The sequence below is a fragment of the Neovison vison genome, chromosome 11 (genome assembly GCF_020171115.1).
Source record: "Neovison vison isolate M4711 chromosome 11, ASM_NN_V1, whole genome shotgun sequence".
Classification (NCBI taxonomy): Eukaryota; Metazoa; Chordata; class Mammalia; order Carnivora; family Mustelidae; genus Neogale; species Neogale vison.
In genome coordinates, this window is record NC_058101.1 from 173,900,648 (window position 1) to 173,923,251 (window position 22,604).

Below are 22,604 nucleotides of genomic sequence, written 5' to 3' on the forward strand. Positions count from 1 at the left end.
CGTGGGCTGTGGGAGTATGGGGAAGGATTTTGTACAGGTTGTCGGAAGTGAAGGTCATGAAGAATGTAGATAGGAACTTTGATTATAGTGCTTCGAAGGCCAAACTGAGTTTTGGACTTAATTCTGTAGGCAACACAGAGCCACTGGGGCTTGTGTGCAACCGAAGTAGTGAGCATGCGCTGGGGAAAATGAACCCCGAAGGGGTTGGAATGAAGGCAGGCTGGGTAGGCAGACTCCATGGACAGCACCCAGGGTAGTAGAAAGGGGAATGGGAGCATGACATTGTCAACACAGCAGCATCCCACCCTGTGTCAGCCGAAAAGCTAGTATTGGCCATTTTCTTCAGTCCATTTTCCTTTCCCGTTCATCTGAAAGAATTAACTCTGGGACCATGGGACGCCCGGCAGCCTCAGTTGGAGGAGCACACAACTCTTGATCTCAAGGTTGTGAGTTTGAGCCCTATATGGGGTACAGAGATCATTTAAATAAATAAAACTTAAAAAAAAAAAAAAGACCATGCACTCCCAGACCAGTCCATGCTAGTATGTTCCTTAAGGATGCTGCTTTCTGCTCCTCTTAGACTATTTCTTAGCTCAAGCTGTAGCTCCTATTCTTGGCTGCAAGCTGACCGGTTGTATCATCCCTGCTGGTCTGGGTCCAAGAAGAAATCTAAGGGTGCTTGCTGTTGGATATATGTCAGCAGTTTCCCAAAGAGGAGACAAAGTTGCAATTGCCTCTATCTCTTGAGAAGCTGTGAGAACAGCTCACTTTAGAGGTTCTTAGAAGAAAAGTATGTAGTTTTAGCTCACAGAGGAGACTCTCTAAAGCCCAAGAGTTTGATTTAGAGGGGAGTGAAACCCAAACTTCCCTGAAATACTCAAGCCCCCTCCTCCCCCACTCAGAACAGTTAAGCCCAAGGTCACAGATTCCTCCATCTTAAACCTCTCCCATGCGTTTTCCCACAGAAACGGTACATTTCATGGAAGACAGAAGTGTGCCCCGGCCATTTAGACAAGCCCTGCTTGAGGACAATAGGCAGGACTCCCAGAGAGCGCATCTCTGGCAGGAATTCAGTGGGTTTCATCCCCTCCCCTTTGCATGACAAGACTTTCTTCAGAGACCCGGATGAATGAAATAAACTGAAGCAGCAAGGCCTCCTGGGATAGAAATGCCAAGTTCCAGGCCCCAACATTCCTCCGGGTGAGGTCCTGGCAACCAGAGACTGGGTGGAGACAATGCTCACAGGCGGCCTCGGACCAAAGCTGCAGGGCAGAGTCCCAGCCCTGCAAACAGATTCCTGTGAGTTACACTAAAATACATTCAAAAGAACAACACATCATTACCTGGTGTGGGTTAGGAAATTTAGGATAAAATGTCCCAGAATTTGGCAGGCAAGGGAAAGGTGAAATTAAATAGTTCCTTATTCCCACCTGGTTAATAAAGCAAACAGACGCTAATAGATCTGAAGGACAAGAAAGATTCTTAGACAGCTGTGCAATACATTTTAGTGGGTAAAGGCTTAGAGGTACTTAGATGATGGAAACTGCTACCGTCCTAGAGCCTCGATCTTAGCTCTGGTTATCAAAAAGAGTGTCATAAATTTGGGGGTCCACGTTTAACTTCAAAAGTCGAAAACTCACACCATGCCCAGTACTTGGGATCCCCCAGCACTGGAGGAAAGTTTAAGAGTTTCAAATTTGATTCTCTCTTTTAAAATTCTACGATCAATAAATTAATTTCATTGCTAGCACTGAGTCTCCACCTACTGGTCACAAAGGAAAGTACATGTATTTTTATATAAAATTCACTAGGTCACACTGCAGTGCAACCAGAACAGTGCCAGCACTGTACCAAACACTGTAGTACATAACCAAAGCCAGTACAGTACCAAACACTGTAGTTCATAAACAGAAAAAAAGCCCTAATGTCTTTTCATGACCATGAGGGATTTACCAAAGGATATCATTACAGATACGGGCTAACAGCCAGTGTCCATACTTTACAGATTGCCCATGACTTAACTGCATTTCACGCCTGAACTGGCCAACCCAGGATCAAGAGCGTGGTGAAAGCACTAGAATAGCCATCGGCAGCTTTAATGGGGAAAAACGACTGATCTTCACCTTTGTTCTTACCACTTTATAAATGACATTAACATCAACATCCCCTATTTCCAGAAGTAACGAGAATCCTACCATAACTATGGTGTTAGGTCTACTGGTTTGAAAAGACAAAAGCAGTAAAATTCTCCTGAACTGACTTATTTCTCATTGCTTCTTCTGAGGCCTGCCTGGCATAACACTGCCATTAGTCCCAGTAACGAGACAGTCAGGACACAGAGGACTGGTAAAACTCAACTTTATTACGATTCAAACACAGGAGATACTTCCATGCATGTTAAACACATATAGAGTTGAACAGCTCAACCAAGATGCCCTGCTGGGCGGTTGCAGCAATGCCCCGCTAGGCTCGAGGTCTGCTACACGAGGGATACCTTACTCCATATGCTACAGCCTGTGGGTCCCATACCCTAGATATTTTACTTCTCCTCAAGTTCTTCCCTTGAAATTAGGATGAACTGTCCTGGAGGAAATATCACAGCTGGATGTATAACCCTAAAAACATCCAGGAACCAAGACTAATTGTTTTCCTATGACCTAGGAAACCTTCAAATCCTCCAGAGCTCTTAGAAGAAGTAATTCTGAGTATTCTGGAATCATAGGCAGAGCTGTTCCCCCTACCCTGCCAGGTGTGTATAAAGGACATAGTCATTTGGGACAAATTCTGGAGTGATGGGAGTACGAAACACACCTGTTTGTATACAACACAATTCATCCCAGAGGAAAACCACAAAGCAACATTACTGTGCAGGAAAAACAAGTTCAGGAAGTAGGGAGATAAAACTCGCAAAACAAAATTGCTGAAGGACTTGGAAACGGCTTCAGAGAAAAATGTAAGGTTTGGAGAGCACAGGTCTTTATTTTTCTCCATGCATGAAGCAGACACAATATCACCTTTTAGCTAGAACAATAATAATTTTTAAAACCTGTCTTTTATATAAATATTTAAATGGGATAGGCATATTGAACTCGAATAAAAATTACCCATAGGGAAAGTCTGAGGTACTCCCTCAGCCGCCATGTTTCTTAAACTGGGGTACACATGATCAACATGGCCCATCTTCCTTCAGTAACAGCTTTATTCAAAGGTTTAGAGGATATATATATATATATATATATATATATATATATATATATATGGCTTGTATACAAGATATATATATATATATCTTGAAACAAAGATGGGCCGTAGATTTAGATTACTAATAGCTCTATTATAGAATGGAGCACAGAAGACTCCAAGGAGATAACTTTACTGAGCAGCTTCCAGGATTAACCATGCCTCTCAATGGTAAGCATTCTTTTTACTTAGGGTTACTGATGCAAAAGTGTCAGACAGCAAGGCTTAGACTCCAGCACTAGCCCAGCACCAACAAGTGTAACTAAGGAGTCACTGGGTTACAGCTGTGATGCACTTTGTGAGGAAGTTGGTCATCTACACCCAACACTGTTGACACACAAAATCTGGCTGCCCTGGGATTATAGGATTGGCTTTTCTGCAACTGTCCTTGGGTAACAGGAAAAAGGCTGGTGAATTCTGCAGTGTAAAGTGAGTAAACCATTTTGGGTTAGGGAAAGGGGCATTTCAGGCAGCCTCTGCCAGGAAGAGGGCAGATCCCCTTCTCACAGAAGATGACAGACCAAGTGCTAAAGGCAAACAGTAGTTAGTACCTGAAAACTGGTCAGATATCATCATAGTCTTCAAGGGAAAATCTAAAGCTACTGGGGTTTCCCATGTCATTAGTGGACTCAAATTTAGGAAGCTTCCAGTTTACTTCTAGAAGTACTGATGACTTTATATAAATATATCAAAGTAGAGGGATCAGAAACCAACTCCACTCTTCCTTCCAACCCTCCTTCATGTGGGGCTTGACTGCTTTTTCTGCCCCTTTCACTTGAGCCTGTGTCCTCATAGTTCTTTGATACTGTTTCCTTTCTTCTCCCTAATAGATCAGATTCATTATTAACTGGCCTTTCTGTGACTAGCATTCATTTCCTTCTAAGCTTTCTTTCCTTCATTCTAATCTTTCTACCTGAAAAAACAAAAGAAGTCATTCACTGGCTTTAGATCAGTAAAGCCAAGCAAGCAACAAATCCTACTCTTTTTCTATGGTAACCATGTTTAAAATAGTTAGATATGGCATCAAGTGTCTCTACCTTCTGTCACATCTCTTCTTGCAGAACTGAATTGGCACCGATTGTGTTTCAGTTCTGTCCAGTTCTCCCTGGCGACCCTTCTCTCCCTTGATTAGCTCCATGGCACTGAAGGCTAAGGAAAAAAGGGAGTGTGGGTGGGTCCAGAAGGGGATACTGACCTAGGAGACAGGCTGATATTTTTTACTTTTAGACAAGTAAGAAATGAAAAAGCGTTCATGACTGTTCTTTTTGCAAAACTCTCCCTTCAGGTTCGAACTTGGAACTTTCCAGCTTTGGTCATGTATTTTATGCCCTTAAAGGGTTTGTACTTTTCTCCATACATATCCAGACGATTCACCTTGAGTCCTAGAAGGAAGGAAGATGGGCAATTATTCAAAAAGGAGCATGTAGCATGTCTGTTTAAATTCATTTTAATGGGGCGCCTGGGAGGCTCAGTTGTTAAGTGTCTGCCTTCCTGGGATTAAGCCCTGTATCGGGCTCCCTGCTCAGCGGGAAGCCTGCTTCTCCCTCTCCCTCTCCCACTCCCCCTTGCTTGTGTTCCCTCTCTCACTGTCTCTCTCTCTCTGTCAAATAAAATCTTAAAAATAAAACTCATTTTAATTCAGAGGAATCAGTGCAATAGAGATAGTTCTAACAATGAACCAGAAAAATAATAATAACTGCCCCTTATTTATTTCATTTTCCTGAAGCTCACAGATTTTTCACTCTTGGTTCAAACACCGATAATAAAAACTCCTCCAACAAAAAGGTATCCTATTTGGAAGACCTGTTTGTAAAGTGGCAAGGGCAGAAAGTTAAATGCAGACTGAAATGAGGATAAGGAAAAAATAAGACCCTTCTTCTCAAGTTACTGGATGGAATACATGAATTAATAATAATAAAATTCATGTATAATGAAATAAAATACAACTTAATGAATGAATGAATGCTTTCTAGTGTTCTCACAGTATAGTATAAAAGCAAAATACCTTTAATACTGCAGAGGGCTTTAAAATTTGTGAAGTGTTTTTATATGAAAGAGTTTATAATTGAAGTGAATGCTATCCACTTAAATTAGACAAATTCTGTTGGTAAAGAAAAACTTTATATAAAGCTGAAGTCATCTCCTATCTGCCTTACACACTTATTCTAAGGCAAATAATAGCATAGATGGAAAGTGCCTGGCACATAGGAAATGTCCTGTAGGCAGTAACTATCATCATCACCAGTTTGGACAGGTGCAGATCGCAGTGGGCTGATGTGGGTTCCACATGGTAATAAAAGCAAATGTGAAAGTCCTTCTGAATCTGGGGGAAAAGGAGGGGAAATTGTTCTTCTCGGTTACCAGCTGAGAATGCAGAAGCTTCCCATACTGCAAACCTTGGGAACCCCACACTGACAAGGCCAGGATGACTCAACTCCTGCTTGTCAACACTCCATCTACCCACACTGCTTCCTTCTCCACTGTGTCTTATACACTGGCAGTCAGATCACTTCAGCCAGCTTCAAAGTAAGGATGATGAACTTTCCCCAGAAATGCTAAAGAAGATTTTACTCAAGATTACCTGCCAGGAAATGAAAACAAACTCCATAAATAGGGACCCAGCAGAAGGATTTCTGAGATATGTGAACACAGGTCTGGAGGTGTCTCTGGAGAGAGCCACTTCTATTCTCATGAGGCAACATTAAGCCGTGAGTCACTCACCAGAAATGGCCAGCTGCTGGATCTTAAATTGCAGGTTAATTGTGGGGTTCTCATCCGGTTTGGAAGCTCCAGCCTGAAGACTCATGGTCCCCTTCAAACTTGGTAGCTTTTGGGGATTTATTTTTCCTACATCCCAAGACAGCATCTTCAAAGAAAAAGAAAGAAGTTACAGTGGAACTCTTCATTTGAGGTGGTTGAGCTCTAACCTCAGGGCATCTGTTCACAGTATTACAAGCTGCCTCTAAAGTGGTTTCCAAAACTATTTGTTGCCACAAATTATCTCAAGGAGAAAAAGGATGTCCCCTTGATTACACTTCCCTTTCGACAAGGTGTAACGTCTAGGTGGAGGGCTCCTGCAAAAATACTTCCATCTAGTATCAGCAATTCAAAACCTCTTGCTTATTCTCCTCCTACCTTGGTAACTGGGTCAAATGTATGTGTCCCCTGAGATGGAGCGAGGCTCATATTCAGGACCCCTTTGGGCATCTGGCTGGTGACCATCACTCCCTCTATGGTCTTCCCCATAGTCTGCTTCGGTCCCACTGTTATTTCGAAGCGTCCAAGTGAACTACTGTCCCGGAAACTGATGCTATGTTTGACATACACTGGAATTGCCACAAGACTGGAAAAGAGACCAAAAACCCATTTTGTTACTCTACTTGGAAAAATGGCGACATTTTCTTCTTTTATACTAAGCTTCCCCCAGCCCCCCATTGACAGCTTTTCCTTCCTTACCTAATTCTTTACTCATTAAAAAAAAAAAAAAACAACTCAGAAAAAACCCCAGTAATCTTTAATTTTTTTTCTTTTTGTAAAGCTAAGGCGTTAATAAGTAAACCAACTCTTCTAATGATTGAATAATATTAACAAAAACCAAAGAGTATACTAAGTCTACTATGGGAAAGGCATTAGAGATAAAAATCAGGAGTCACCATATCTCTATGTTTTACTTTATGACATATGACCAATAATTATTTGTATTTGGGAGAGCACTATTCATACCTCATGGACCTTTTATAGTATCTTCAGAGTGCTTTTACCAGACTTCCTCTGATCCTCACAAAAATCTTATGAGGTATGTATGGTAAGTTGTCATGATAGGACAGAACAGGAAATAGAGAAATCACAGAGTAATACCAAAGCAGTAATAGTCCTTAATAGCTATTAAACACTCCTGTATGCCAGCACTATGCTAAATGTTTTATTTCCATTATCTTGATTAATCCTCCCAGTAAGTATGAACTCTAGGTACTCTTCCTGTCCTGATTTTATACATAAATGATACTGTCCTTGTACTTCACTAAGATTAAGTTAACTTGCCCCAGGTCAACTGCAGATGGGGTTTAAATGTAGGCAGTCTGAGCCCAGAGCCTTTGTTCTCAAGCATGTACATTTTTTTCCTAAATTATTTATTTCAAATTCCAAATTGGTGGCTCTGAGGTGTTATGGCTCCCTTTTTTTTTTTTTTAAAATATTTTATTTATTTAACAGACAGAGATCACAAGTAGGCAGAGAAGCAGGCAGAGAGGTAGGAGGAAGCAAGATCCCTGCTGAGCGGAGAGCCCGATGTGGGGCTCGATCCCAGGACCCTGGGATCATGACCTGAGCCGAAGGCAGAGGCTTTAACCCACTGAGCCACCCAGGCGCCCCTGTTATGGCTCCCTTCAGTCTGTATACCTTCTACTACACGCCTTCTACTAAGGGCTTCTAAAGTCCTTTGACAAGATATTAAAGAGAACGTTCAAGACCAAAAATGACAGCCTTTAATGGTTTTTCATAGCCTTTTGGGTCAGGGGACTGAACACAGGTGTACTTAGATTCCAATTTGAAACGGTCGTCCTGTTTAGACATATAACCACCATAAAAACAGCAACAGAAAACTTAATCAGCACCGACTTTGTATAAAGCACTATTTACAGACTGTTTTATTTAATCTTCAAACAAGGTCCATTTTTTGTTTTCCACTTACAGATAAGAAAACAGACACAGAAAGGTTAAACAACTCACCTGAGGTTACCCAATTAGTAAGTACAGAAACTGGAATTTGAACCCAGGTAACTCTAGAGCCTGAGTCCTTAATCACTACAGGTACTGGTTCCACATATACACTTATACACAGATTCTATTCTTAATTATAAGGGTTGCTTACTTCTGTGCACTGACATGGTAAGAGAGCAGGCGGAAGTTTCCATCAGGAGGGATGAAGGAGAGGATACGCTCAGATTCCCAGCGCTTGAAACGAACACAAGGATGGAAGCTGACATCATCCAACAACCTGGGATTCTGTAGTCACCGGTCAAGGAAAAGCAAGAAGTAGGAATTAAATACCCATACTTCTTTTGGGAAAGTTATTCAGAGGCTGTCTTTATTTAAACGCACGTGTGCGCGTGCACATACAAACACACACACATGCACACAAATTCTGTATTTACTTAAAGAAAATTCAAGCCTGATATAAGCTTTGTGGTTGTGCTTAATTATTTTTTCTTAAGGCTCTGTGCCCAGTGTGGAGTCCAAAGCGGGGCTTAAACTCAACGAGCCTGAGATCAAGACTTCAGCTGAGATCGAGAGTTGGCTGCTTAACTGACTAAACCAACCAGGCACCCCATCCTTAAGTATTTCTTTTTCTTTTTTTTTTAAAATATTGTATTTATTTATTTGACAGAGAGAGACACGCCGAGAGAGGGAACACAAGCAGGGAGAGTGGAGAAGGGAGAAGCGGGCTTCCCACAGAGCAGGGAGCCTCATGCGGGACTTGATCCCAGGACCCTGGATCATGACCTAAGCTGAAGGCAAACCCTCAACGACTGAGTCCCCCAGATGCCCCATAAGTATTTCTAACTGTTCCATTCCATTCTCACCACTGTCTTTCCAGAAGCAGTTAATATTTCATCTCGAGATCTGAACCTATGGCTTAAGATTTTACCATGAAGGAAAGTGTAAGGTCTGGCATTCCAGTCAGCTTGACACAGGCATCAATGACCCCCTGGATCTCAGCAGTGATAGTGGAACCTGAGATAGGAACAAGACAAAAAGACCTTAAGAGGTTATTTAACGTTTCTCTGTCTTTCACAACCAACTTATTTCCTCCCAACTACCTTCTTTGACGTTCTCTCTTCCTCCCCAACTTTTGTCTTCTCCCTTCCTTCTTTCCTTCTATTCAATTCATCTACCAAATGCATTGGTCCATCCTTCTAAATATTTATCAACTGCATATCAAATATGAGACACTTTGATGAAGCAAGGGGGATAAAAGATTAATGAGACCTTTATTAGCTTGAAGAAGTCTTCCATCCAGTACAAGAATCAAACAGGATATCATTGTAACCAACAGTTCAGAAAACTTCATAGCAGAAACTGCTCTCCCTACTGTGTCATCAATCAAATGGATACTTTGAGTCTTTATCCTACAGGAGCTCTCTGTAGCATGTCATTGTTGACATCTCATTCTCCCTTTGTAAAATCCTCCTTTCTCCTAACCTCTCCTAGTTTTCTGCTTTTCTAGCTCCTGTTCCCCAGTGCTTTCTGAAAGTTTCCCCTCTTTGTACAGCTTTGAAATGCCCATGTTTTTCCACAACTCTGGACTCCTCTTTTCTTTCACTCAACATGGTTTCCTTGAGCTTCTCCCACAGGTTGTCTTTTTACTGTGCTGTTTTTGTTGTGCAGAAACTTTTTAGTTTGATGCAATCCTAACTGTCTATTTCTGCTTTTGGTGTCATATTCAAAAAAGCCACTGCCCAGACCAGTGTCAAGAAGCTCTTTCCCTATGTCTTCTTCTAGTAGTTTTATGATTTCACATTTTACATTTAAGGCTTTAATCCATTTTGAGTTTTGTTTTTTGTATTTTTTTGATGTGAGATAAAGGTCCAATTTTATTCTTCCACATGTGGATAGTCCACTTTCCCAGTTATCATTTAATGAAGAGACTATCCTTTCCCCGTGATGTAATCTCAGTTCTCCTGTCAAAGATCAGTTAACTGTAAATGTGTGGTTTTATTTCTGAACTCTCTATTCTATTTCATTGACCTATGAGGCTTTAACTCACTGAGCCACCCAGGCGCCCCTATGTACCTGTTTTTATGCCAGTATAATAGTTTTGATTATTGTAGCTCTGTGATATATTTTGATCTCAGGAAGTATGAAGTCTCCAGCTTTGTTGTTCTTGCTCAAGATTGCTTTGGCTAGGGCACCTGGGTGGCTCAGTGGGTTGGGCCTCTGCCTTTGGCTCAAGTCGTGATCTCGGGGTCCTGGAATCCAGCCACGTGATAGGCTCTCTGCTCAGCGGGGAGCCTGCTTCCCCCACCCCTCTGCCTGCCTCTTTGCCCACTTGTGATCTCTGTCAGGTAAATATATAAAATCTTTAAAAAAAAAAAGATTGCTTTGGCTATTTGGGGTCTTCCGTGGTTCTATATAAATTTCAGAATTATTTTTTCTATTTCTATAAAGAATGCCATTGGGATTTTGATGGGGATTACACTAAATCTATAGATTGTTTTGGATAATATTAACTTTAAAAAAATTTTTTTAAACGTTTATTTTTGTTTAAAAGGGAGGAAGGGGGAGGGGCACAGGGAGAAAGAGAGAATCTTAATTTTAAAAGATTTATTTGAGAGAGAGCGAGCTCAAGTGGGGGGTAGAGACAGAAGGAGAGGGAGAAGCAGACTCCATGCCAAGCAGGGAGTCTGCCGTGGGGCTCAATCCCAGGACCCTGCGATTATAACCTGAGCTGAAGGCAGATGCTTAACCGACTAAACCATCCAGGCACCCTTGAACATTTTAGTAATATTAATTCTTCCATATTCTTCCATAATTCTTCCATAACATATTTATTTTCATTTACTTCCATTTATTTGTGTCTTCTTTAATTTCCTTCACCGATGTTTTATAATTTTCTGAGTATGAGTTTGGTTAAGTTTATTCCTGTTTTATTCTTTTTGGTACTATTGTAAATGGGACTGTTTTCTTCATTTTCTTTTAGCATAGGTCACTGTTTATATTTAGAAATGTTACTGTTCTTTATGTTGATTGTGCACCTTGTGACTTTACAGTATTTATTAGTTCTAACAGCTTTTTGTTGAGTCTCTAGGGGTTCCCATGTAGATGATCATGTCATCTGCATCATAATATTTAAGTCTATTCCCAGCACCTAGCACAGTGCTTGACACAAAGCAGGCACTAAATTAAAATGAGTGATCTTGAATGAGGGATAATTCTGATACTAGCAAGCATTATATGAAGGATACCCTTTCCACTCTCTAGTTCTGAAAAGAGATTAAAAGCACCTACCTGATTTATCAATGATGGCATCAATCTCTTCGATCACATCAAAATAGGCCTCATTGTTGGTGTACTTCACCCCAGTCCTTCGCCAGGGTACCACTGACAGCTGTCCAGTAGGAAGCTGATCACCCACATTGGTGCTTCCTAAGATAATGAATATGACTGTAATTTAATTGCAACTGGATAATTAGATGTAACTAATTATCTAATAATCATAGAACACTTTCCTAGAAGTTTCTATGCTCCCATTATTCATGCACTCAATTGGGAGAATTTAAAAAAAAAAAAAAAAAAGTTAAGAGTTTTCTCAACTTCTATCTGGGTAACCCAGTCTATTCTAAAAACCTATTATCAACTGGTCTGCTTCTTTGAGCAGAATGAAGGTTAAAAGTTACCTGAGAAACAGATATCATATTTTGGTTTTAAAAGAAACATGAACTTGGTCTCTCAAATTTCACAATAGCTTGTAGCTTAAATAATGTACTGGTTTTCAGCAGGGATGGCGAGCTACATATTAATATAAAATTTTCATGGGTAAAAACAGTATTCTAGTTCAAGGTAGGTTTTTAAGCACATTTATGCTAGTTAAGAAAACGTATACATTTTACTACTACTAATACTGAATCTTAGGAAAGGAATACAAATTAGGTCTTTCCTTGTCTGTAAGAGTTGTAAATCAATCCTTGTTTCACCCCCAATAAGGATCAAAAATATTTTTTTAAACCAAAAGTTCTATGCTGAAATTCTGAAATATTATAACTAATTTAAAATCTATTTCCTTCTTTTGTAACCTGGATATTTTCAATCTAAAGAAAGAAACATTAAACACACACACATATTCAGCACATTTGCAGAATATTTCAGCTTTTCAAAAATGACTCCCAGGTACCTTTTTCCAGATTTAAGAGAGATTCAGGAAAATGACTCCGTAGTATTCAAAAATGATTCAGGCACTAACAAAGAGTTTAAGAGTTCAATGAACCCAAAATATTGAAAAACCCAACAAATGTGTTTTCTTAAAAAGAGGCACCATATATTAAAACATGATATAAGGGCGCCTGGGTGGCTCAGTGGGTTAAAGCCTCTGCCTTCAGCTCAGGTCATGATCCCGGGGTCCAGGGAGCCTGCTTCCTCCTCTCTCTCTGCCTGCCTCTCTGCCTACTTGTGATCTCTGTCTGTCAAATAAATAAATAAAATCTTTAAAAAACAAAAAACAAAAAACATGATATATCAAGTTATAGTAATTAAAGCAGTATATAAGGCAGGAAGCCTAAAAGCAAAGAATCCACAGTGCCTTAGTACAAGATAAAAATATTTTAAAACAGGGAAAAAGGTTAGGTTATTTAATAAATGGTGCTAGGAAAGTTGGTAGGCAATGTTGGGGAAATAAACATGGAGTCTTTCTTTACGCTGCATACCAACATAATTTCTAAATAGATTAAAGAATTATGTCCAAACATAAATCCATAAAAGAACTAGAAGAAAATACACTTTTTAAAAAGGAGAACTTACCTTCTCTGAGCTTAAAAAAACATTCCCCTATGTTTTCTTCTAACAATTATAAGGTTTGTATTTAATTCTTTGACCCTGCTGGAATTTATTTTGTGTACAGAATGGGTAGGGGAACTTCATTTTTTTCTATATCAAAGCTGACTGTCCTAACACAATATATTTACTGATTGGCCCCTGGCCCACTGATTTGATATATGACATCTATATATACCAAATTCCTACAAAAGCAAGGGTTTGTTTCTGAACTTTTTCTTCTTTTTAAAGATCTTATTTATTTTTTGACAGAGAGAGAGAGAGAGAAAGAAAGTACAGCAGAGGGAGAGGGAGAAGCAGACTCCTGGAGCTGAGCAGGGCCTGGTGTGGGCTCAATCCCAGGACCCTGGAATCATGACCTAAGCCGAAGGCAGACGCTTAATCAACTGAGCCACCCAGGCACCCTGTTTCTGAACTTTCTACCTCATCCCAATCATCTATTTGTCTATTACTGGGCCAATACTACGTTTTTCAAATTACCAAAATTTTGTAATATATCTTGTACCCATCTGATTTTCTCTACTGCTCTTGATCTTTTTAAAAAATATTTATTTTCAGGGCACCTAGGTGGTTCAGTGGGGTCAGGCTCTCTGCTTGGCAGGGAGCCTGCTTCCCCCCCCCCCCCCGCCCCGGGCCTGCCTCTCTGCCTACGTGTGATCTCTCTGCCAAATAAATAAATAAAATCTTTTAAAAAAAAAATTATTTTCAGATCTCCCGGGTGGCTCAGTCGGTTAAGCATCTGTCTTTGGTTTGGGTCACGATCTCAGGGGCCTGGGAGCAAGCCCCATATCAGGCTTCCTGCTCAGTGGGGAGCCTACTGCTCCCCTTGCTTGTGCTGTCTGTCAAATGAATAAATAAAATCTTTTTAAAAAATGAAATAAATATATTTATTTCATAATATTCATATTTATTTCATAATATTTCATAGAATTTCATAATATTTCCAATAAATAAATAAATATATTTATTTTTCAAAACTGTCTTGGCTTTTATAGCTTATCTATGAGTTTTTGTCTCCTGTACCATATGAACTTAATATAGCTTGATACTTGACAAGGCAAATCTGTCCAGGCTTTGTAATTCTTTTTCAAACTACTCCCAGGTTTTCTTGCATATTTATACTTCTTAAAAATTATCTTTTGTTTGTCAAATGCCATGCAAGCCCTTGTTTATATATTAAGCAAGACTCAAAATATAAAAGCTGAACAAAGCAGAATGACTAGTTTGGCTAAATCAGAATTAAATGTGGCTAAACAAACACACCATAAACAATGTTAAATGACAAGTGATAGACTGCAAAAAAAATCTACAAAAGAAAGGATCAAAAATACACAGAACTACAAACTACCATGTATATTTCCAAATTTTCTACATATATGATAGTTTAATGTCCTTAAATAAAAGGAATTCTTTTTCTTTCTTTTTTTTTTTTTTCAAGTAGGCTCCACACCCAGCATGGAACCCAAATCAGGGCTGAACTCACAACCCTGAGATCAAGACCTAATCTGAGATCAAGAGTCAGATGTTTAATGAACTAGGCCACCCAGGTGCCCTGAAAGGAATTCTTTTAATTTAGTAGGAAAAAAGAACCACATTCCAACAACAAAAGAAAAACTGGGCAAAGGACACACAACTAGGTAATTCAGAATAGAAGAACAGTCAATAAATACTCAAAGGGTTTTAACTTCCTTAGTAATAAAAAATGAGGGTGTACATAAGATATGACTAAACTGGGGCGCCTGGGTGGTTCAGTTAAGCATCTGCCTTTGGCTCAGGTCACGATGAGGGTGTACATAAGATATGACTAAACTGGGGCGCCTGGGTGGTTCAGTTAAGCATCTGCCTTTGGCTCAGGTCACGATCCCAGAATCCTGGAATCAAGCCCCACAACAGATTCCTACTCAGTGGGGAGCCTGCTTCTCCTTCTCCTGCTCCCCCTGCTTGTGTGCTCACTCTCTCTGTTAAATAAATATATAAAATATATTTTTAAAAAACATATGACTAAAAAAAAAAAAGATATGACTAAACCAACTGCCAAAGTTTTGAAAAAATTAATAACAGTAGGGTTGTCTAGGATGCACAGAAACTGCTACTGAAAGCATGAATTTTCGGAGCAATTTGGCACAATGCATTAAAGTTCTTAAAATGTGAACAACCTTTGATCTAGTACCTCCATTGCTAGTACTGAAAACAAATAACCCTACATGTACACAAAGATTTAAGTATAAGAATGTTAATTCCTTGTTATTTAAAAGAACAAAAAATCAGAAACATAAAAAACATAGACTGAGTAAAAACCTTAAGGTCTAGTCTATATGAAAGAAAATTACATATTTTTTAAGATTTTATTTATTTATTTGACAGAGAAAGATCACAAGTAGGCCAAGAGGCAGGCAGAGGGTGAGAGGGAAGCAGTCTCTGCGCTGAGCAAGGAGCCCAACGTGGAACTCGATCCCAGGACCCTGAGACCATGACCTGAGCCAAAGGCAGAGGTTTAACCCACTGAGCCACCCAGGTGCCCCTGAAAGAAAATTATAAAGTCACTAAAAATCATGTAGAATGTATCAAAATGGGATAATGTTCACAAAATACTGATAAAAGTCATAAAAAATATACAAGAGTTGTTTTTAAAACATTCTATGCATCTATTCATTATTCATCTATCTAGAAAAGATAAAAAATATGTCAAAACTGTGGCGTGATTAAGAGTTATTTCTGGAATGCGTGGGTGTCCCAGTCAGTTAAGCCTCTGCCTTTGGCTCAGGTCGTGACCAGGTTCCTGGGACTGATCCCCAACTAGGGCTCCTTGCTCAGCGGGGAGCCTGCTTCTCCCTCTGTCTGCTGCTCCCCCTGCTCATGCTCTCTTTCTGACAAATAAATAAATAAAATCTTTTAAAAAAAAGTTATTTTCAAGTTCTTTGTGCTTTCCTGTATCTCTGACATTTCTGTAATCAGAAAGAAAACCTCTTTTTAAAGAGCACACTTTATTCTGTCACTGAAATCAGGGTACTTTTTACCTAACAAAGACATTATTTTACATCATAATCAGACTATAATGAGCAAAATTAAAGCATCTGGACATCTAAGAGCCCCAAAGACAAGCACTCAAAAACAATGCGCAACACTGGAGGGAGCCACACCCAGGACGGCAGCTCTGTGGGTTTCCCCTTTCTCCATACCTGTTATTGTGTTGACGACAGTCCGAAGGATCGTGGGAGGCTTTATCAGCTCTTTGAGGATGTTTGACTCGGTGGCCAATGGAAACCCATTATCAAGCATCTCCTCTAGTACCTCATAAACCACGACCACATTGTCTTTGATCACGGGCTCTGAACAGACTCCAAAATAATCCTGATGAAAAGATCATACATATATCAAATAAATCATTCAGAGACTGATAAGGAGAAATAATTCAGAGACTGTGATAAGGAGAAAGAATCTTCCTAGAGAATAAGGATCTAGTACTATGCATGTGTTTACACAGTGCTTCTGGCATATTCTACATTAGGGGAATGAAGCACAACATATTTCTCTTAAGCAGCCCAATTTGGTAGAAAGAACACTGGACTGGCTTATAGTAGCAGTGTCATTACTAACTTCTTTTAAAAATTAAGAGTAAGTCATTTAACCTTTTGGGGTTAGTTTCTTCAACTAGACAAAACATATAGAATACAAAACTGAATCTAGACTATCATACATGCTTAGGAAGAAGAATCTGAAAGAACTAGACAAAACAGTAATACTTGATATGACACAGATTGGACCCCAAAATCTTTTTAACCCTTTCCATTGTGCTATTCCTTAACATTCATGCAGCAAATACAAACTGAGAGGGGAAATAAAATGAAATGAGGGAGATGAACTAGCACACTAGAAAATCTCTTTGAATCATCTCTACACTAAGATGCTAGGATTCTAAAAATGCTTTGTCCTTTTACTAACAAAGCCTTCGATACTCAATGATCCAGGTTGTGGAAAAAACGCTGGATTCTAAATCAGAAGACCTGTGTGGTAACCTTATTGTCACTTACTAGAAAAGTTATGCTAATTCAGGTCTTGATTTCTCTTAATAGTATAAACAGTATAATACCACTGGACGCACAGGGATGTTTTAAGAACTATGCATGATTGATTACGTGATAGTATTTGCGAAAGTGCTTTGTAAACTATAAAGTACTTTGAAAAATGTGATGCATGATGATAAAAAGAAAGAAATGCTTGTAGTCATTTGATATGCCCCTTCTAGCAACATCAGTCACATCTTTTCAGGACCTCTGAGATGGTCATATAACCCTCCTTGAATTCATCCACTGAATGGAAATTCACCCTTTTGAAAAAGCCCACTCTATTCATGGAAAGCTCTGATTATTAGAAAGTTCTTTCTTTTGCTAAGCTGAAATTTGCTTCCTAGATCTGCCTTACAGAACAAATTTTCATAACTGCCCCACAGTCACTTGAAGACAGCTATAAACTTTCACTCCAATTTTTTTTCTCCCAGCCAACCAGTTTGATCCTTCCACTATTCATGCTGTGATATGGTTTCTAGATCATTCCACCACTTGCCATTTCTTTGAATATGCTCTAGTTTTCCAATATGGTCCTAAAATCATGACATCCATAACTGAACAGACTACAGATGTGATCTAATTTACATCAGATAACAGCAAATATCAGAGACATTCCAATATTCAAGAACACTTAAGAGTCAGGAATGTGTTTCTAAGACAAGATTTCTTCTTTAAAAACGAGAATTTAAGAGGATGGGGGAAGTAACACATTCCCTTCCCAAGAGTGCTTTCCTTTTGAAAAATAAAACACCTCACGAGGTTTTATAAATCAGACATAATTGAACTGAGTCATTGGAAAGAAGACCTGTAAGTATGACAAACTGCTATAGCAACAGTGTTTGCAATTCTACAGTTGGAACTCTTCCAACATATTCTAGTACTAAAAAAAAATAATGCAGCCAGAGAGAAAAGACATTAAAATCAGGAGATGTCCACTTACTTTTAACAAATCTCTCAAAAATGACAAGCTATGAAGTTCCAGACTTCCAAACTAGTGAGTTTACAGTTATCCCAAATTCCTCTGTGGTTTCCACTAGATTAAGCAACTTTTCTCATTTCCTGTCTCATAATAAATTACCTAATATTGCTGTGGCGGTATGAAGCAAATGCTGGGTTTCACCAATGGGACTATTCATCTCAGAATGGGGTAAAGTATCATATGTGGAAATCATAATAAGCCCCAAGGAGAGTAGTTTATAAGGTCATAATACTGGGTTCTTCTACTTCTAGTTCCTCTACATATTGGGATTTATAATTCTCAAGTTTTTACTGTGGGAAGAAACTAGTATGCCACATGAGAACTAGAAACCCAGAATCGGGCTACCACCAGGTATTGGTGGGAAAAAAAATTATGAAATGTATTTTAACTTTCTTGGGACAAAAGCTGTTCTAGACATGTGATACAGATATGACTGCAAATGAAAGGGCTCTTTGACTTGTTTTTTAATTTCATCATCATATCAGAGTCATCATTCTCTTCTTCTTCTCTAATTCCACAATTTTTGCATTCATATGATCAATTCCAGACTTCACATGACACAGAAGTTCAACCAAGGAGCCCTTGCTTCTCACATATTGTCTGAGTTATGCAAATAACTGTAACAGAATTTGAACAATTATTTTAGGGGGAAGGATCCCACTGTTTGCATTCACAGTCTGGGCAGCCTAAAATCCTGTGCTGTAAATGGTGCTGACATCCTGGTATAATTCACTTATACTTCCCCTACACCCTGCTCCCCCAAGATCTTCAAATCTATTCCTGAAAGAAAAACAAAGTGAAAACAGTGTCTCGTAAAATGTCACTTAAATTCTTAAAGGAACATTAGATTTTCTGATCTTTGTTTTCAATGAGAGTTACTCACTAGTACTGACACGCTGTGGATAAGCACTCCAAACCCAAGGTGAAGTTTGGGTTCACATATTACTCCCACAAGGAGAGGAAAACAAGCATTACTTAGCTTTTTCCTAACTTTTGAAAATAAACATATTTTTACACACTCATCACTTTTTTGATGCAATTCAAAGCAATGTAGTTGATGAAGGCTAGCGTCAAATCCACTAAAAAACAATCAAACAAACAACAAAAAACAAACCCCAAAACTAAATTCCTCTCATTTATGGACAAAAAGGAGGGCAATTCCAACCTCCATAATTAAAATGACTGTATAAAATCATACCAAGTAGAGTGGCTTTCTTATACAACAGGTTCAAAAGTATTCAATTTGTCATTTCAGATGCAGCCAATTCAATAAACAGAAACAAGAATCTTACCAGATGGGAAAGGAAGTGAGCAATGCCAGTTTTGATTTTTTTAAGAAGTTCCTTAATTGAAGCTGAATACAATGGAAAAAGAACCATAAAGACACTTTATAATTTACATGTACGAGCCTCCTCACATTCACGCACCTGAAACGTGTCCACTACTCGGTGAAGGAACTCAATAACAAATAGAGGTGGAACCTCTGTCTGGATCACAGCCACAAAAAAGATCTTGTGACGGTAAACACTTAAGAGATAGTGGTGAGGGGTAGGGATAACTGGAGGTACGTTTTCTGCCTCAGTCGCTCTCTCTTGAGCCTCAAAAAAGTAATCACAAACAGAACGGCTGACCACACTTTTCCAGTGTTTTTCCAGGAAAATATCTCCAGAGGAGTTGATCAAGAAGAGGCTATGAATCATGGTGGAGATTGTCAGTGAGACAGAAAAGTCTTCTTCGGTCTGCAAGTCTCAGAACTGCCAATTTTCAACCCTAAAAATAAAAGAAGGTATGGTCAATTCCACTCAATCAAAACACTGTACAGGGGCGCCTGGGTGACTCAGTGGGTTAAGCCTCTGCCTGCGGCTCAGATCATGATCTCAGGGTCCTGGGATCGAGCCCTGAATCGGGTTCTCTGCTCAGCTGGAAGTCTGCTTCCCCCTCTCCCTCTGCCTGTCTCTCTGCCTACTTGTGATCTCGCGCTCTCTCTCTCTGTCAAATAAATAAATAATCTTAAAAAACAAAACAAAACTGTGCCAACTTTCAAGAGCAGACTCCAGTCTTCTACTGTAAGAGCCTGAAGTATCCCTCCCAAGAATTCTTTTTTTTTTTTTTTTTGGTAAGATTTTATTTATTTGATATAGAGAGAGAGACAGCAAGAGAGGGAACACAAGCAGGAGAAGAAAGAGAGGGAGAAACAGGCTTCTTGCTGAGCAGTGACCCGAAGTGGGGCTCGATCCCAGAACCCTGGGATCATGACCTGAGGAAGGCAGATGCTTAACCAATTGAGCCACCCAGGTGCCCCTCTCCCTAGAATTTCTAAGGATAAATATCAGCCATCCTGTTTGCCAATCATCTACTGCCTCGTTATCTTTACTACTGCCTTAATTATAACCAACTAAAATTCAACTTAATTTTTGGATGTTTGTTTTCTCAACTAGACTGTAAGCTTCTTGAAAGACCAGGCCTTAACGTTTTTTTGTTGCCTCATTGCAGTGCTCCCAACACAGAAGAAAAGTTTCAAAGAATACTGGTAAGTTTCATATCTTTAGCCACAACTCACACATACATAAGAAATGCTTATAGCTGTCCAGTCTCATATGGTAGCCATTTAGCTAAATGCTGCCACTGAGCACTTGAATTATGTCTGGTCTGAACTAAGATGTGCTATAAGTACACACCAGACTTTGAAGGTCTTGTATGAAAAATGGAATTTTAGATACCAATAATTTAATATTAACTATTAATATTGATTAAATATTGATTAGTATTGGTTAAATAAATACTAATATTGATATTTTGATATATCAGGTTAAATAAAATAAAAATAAAAATAATTTAACTTTTTTGGGGTTTTGGGGGGGTCTTTTTGTATTTTTAAAGATTTTATTTATTTGACAGAGAGAGAGAGAGTTCACAAGCAGGCAGAGAGAGAAGGGGAAGCAGGCTCCCTGCTGACCAGAGAGCCCGTTGCCTTACTGGATTCCAGGACTCTTAGATCATGACCTGAGCCCAAGGCAGAGGCTTTAACCCACTGAGCCACCCAGGTGCCCCATAACCTTTTTTGTTTTTGTTTAAAGATTTTATTTATTTGACAGCCAGCGAGCGAAGAGAACACAAGCCGGGGAACCGCAGGCAGAGGAAGAAGCAGGCTCTCTGCTGAGCAAGGAGCCCTATGTGGGACTCAATCCCAGGACCCTGGGATCATGACCTGAACTGAAGGCAGAGGCTTAACTCACTGAGCCACCCAGATGCCCCTAATTTAACCTTTTTTTAAAAAGTGTGGTTACTAGAAAAATGTCAAATTACACAGCTGGTTTGCTTTTCATGTCTATTGGACAGCGCTGGCCCACGGACGGAAAGCCATCACCACGGTCTTCATTCAGTCAGACCCCGTTCTCGAGTACTTGTTATGAACAAGGTTCTGCATTGAATGCCCTAAAAAAATCCACCTGGGGGATACCCAAGGTCTCTCAGGCGGCAGCATATCTACGGCGCCCGTCCCCAGTATGTGGTGGCCGCGCTGGACCGCAGCTGTGGCCATTCCACCAGCTGGCTGCGGACTGGCCCAGGTGGTCAAACGGCAAAGGCCTGTTGTACCCAGTGCCCCAGGGCAAGCTTAATCCTCCGCCCGCAGATGAGGCAGCAGGAGGGAGGCGAGAGAGGAGTAACTAGGCCGGGAAGGAGGAGAGGCGGCTGCTAAAGTGGGTTATTTTTGCGCTGGCCTCAGCCCAGCTGCCTTCGAGCAAAAGATGATGGAGACCGTTTAGGGCGGGGGTAGCCAGGGGGGCGAATTTAAGGTGTGCACACGTTCAAGCGATGAGAGAGGTCGCCCGACTGCACAAGTGCGTTGCCATGGCGACAGTGTCCCCTACTCCCCCAGCCACCGGGACGGAGCGGGTCCCCTCCTCAGGCAGGTACTCGGTCCCTCAGCTCACCGCATCCCGTATCTCGGAGGGTCAATCCCACAGCAACCCCTAACTCCGAGCCTGCCCCGTGCGCCCCGCCCGAACCCTCGCGCGTCCCCGTCCCCAGCCCCCAGCCCCCAGCCGGGTACGTGCACGCGCTGCCCCCAAATCCCAACCCCGGTCGCCAGCTCTCCTCACCAAGCCTCATTCTTCGCAGCGCCCACCGTCTCGACGCGCAGACAGGCCCCGCCCCTCGGCCGCCTCCCGCACGCGCGCCGGAGGCCGCTCACCTGCTGATTGGCTGGCCCGTGGGCCTCACGCCAGCACCACCCACGACCGAGATCTTAAAGCCTCTGATTGGAGGTCGGTGATCTGCTCCTCCCTTCTGATTGATTGCTGTCCGCCAGTCACATTCTTCTCGACTTTGAGCCACCAATTGGCTCTTGTTGAGGCTTCGATAATCTCCAATTGGTGCAGCTCTGTGGCTCCGAGCCCTGATTGGCTGCGTGAACAATCTGAGGGAGCCCTGGCCCTTCGTCACCCAGTCACAAAGGGGTGGCTGCTGCTGCTATCTACGTAACCCTGGAATGCACCTGGAGGGGGATGCTAAAAAGTGTGAGTTCCAGGACACAATTTGTCAAATAGCGTATCATGGATACTAAATCATGAGCAGTGGGGCGCCTGGGTGGCTCACTTGTTAAGTGTCTGCCTTCGGCTCCCGTCATGATCCCAGGATCCTGGGATGGAGCGCTGCATGGGGCTCCCTGTTGGGGGTGGGGGGGCGGGGAGTCTGCTTCTCCCTCTCCCACTCCCTCTGCTTGTGTTCCCCTCTCTTTATGTGTTTCTTTCAAATAAAATTTTTTTTAA

General features: G+C 40.7%; 1 protein-coding gene across 1 annotated transcript; it reads right to left on the reverse strand.

The window, feature by feature from the left end:
• Nucleotides 1-2,341: 2,341 nt before the first annotated feature.
• Nucleotides 2,342-21,983, reverse strand: AP3M2 (adaptor related protein complex 3 subunit mu 2). Its single transcript, XM_044225308.1, has 9 exons — nucleotides 21,936-21,983; nucleotides 19,260-19,602; nucleotides 15,966-16,137; nucleotides 11,248-11,385; nucleotides 8,888-8,973; nucleotides 8,111-8,244; nucleotides 6,376-6,583; nucleotides 5,962-6,106; nucleotides 2,342-4,622 (listed from the first exon to the last, which is right to left on the reverse strand). Exons 2-9 carry the CDS (start codon nucleotides 19,530-19,532, stop codon nucleotides 4,522-4,524), a joined length of 1,257 nt encoding a protein of 418 aa, XP_044081243.1. The 5' UTR covers nucleotides 19,533-19,602; nucleotides 21,936-21,983; the 3' UTR covers nucleotides 2,342-4,521.
• Between the last annotated feature and the right edge of the window lie 621 nt (nucleotides 21,984-22,604).

What these genes read in the sequence shown, in the direction of transcription:
- AP3M2 (XM_044225308.1), bottom strand. Translation starts at nt 19,532, where the DNA reads ATGATTCATAGCCTCTTCTTGATCAACTCCTCTGGAGATATTTTCCTG. An exon ending in ACCTTACACTTTCCTTCATG is followed by an intron (nt 8,245 to 8,887) that starts GTAAAATCTTAA and finishes CGGTGACTACAG; the next exon opens with AATCCCAGGTTGTTGGATGA. An exon ending in CCAGCAGCTGGCCATTTCTG is followed by an intron (nt 4,623 to 5,961) that starts GTGAGTGACTCA and finishes CCTTCCTTCTAG; the next exon opens with GACTCAAGGTGAATCGTCTG.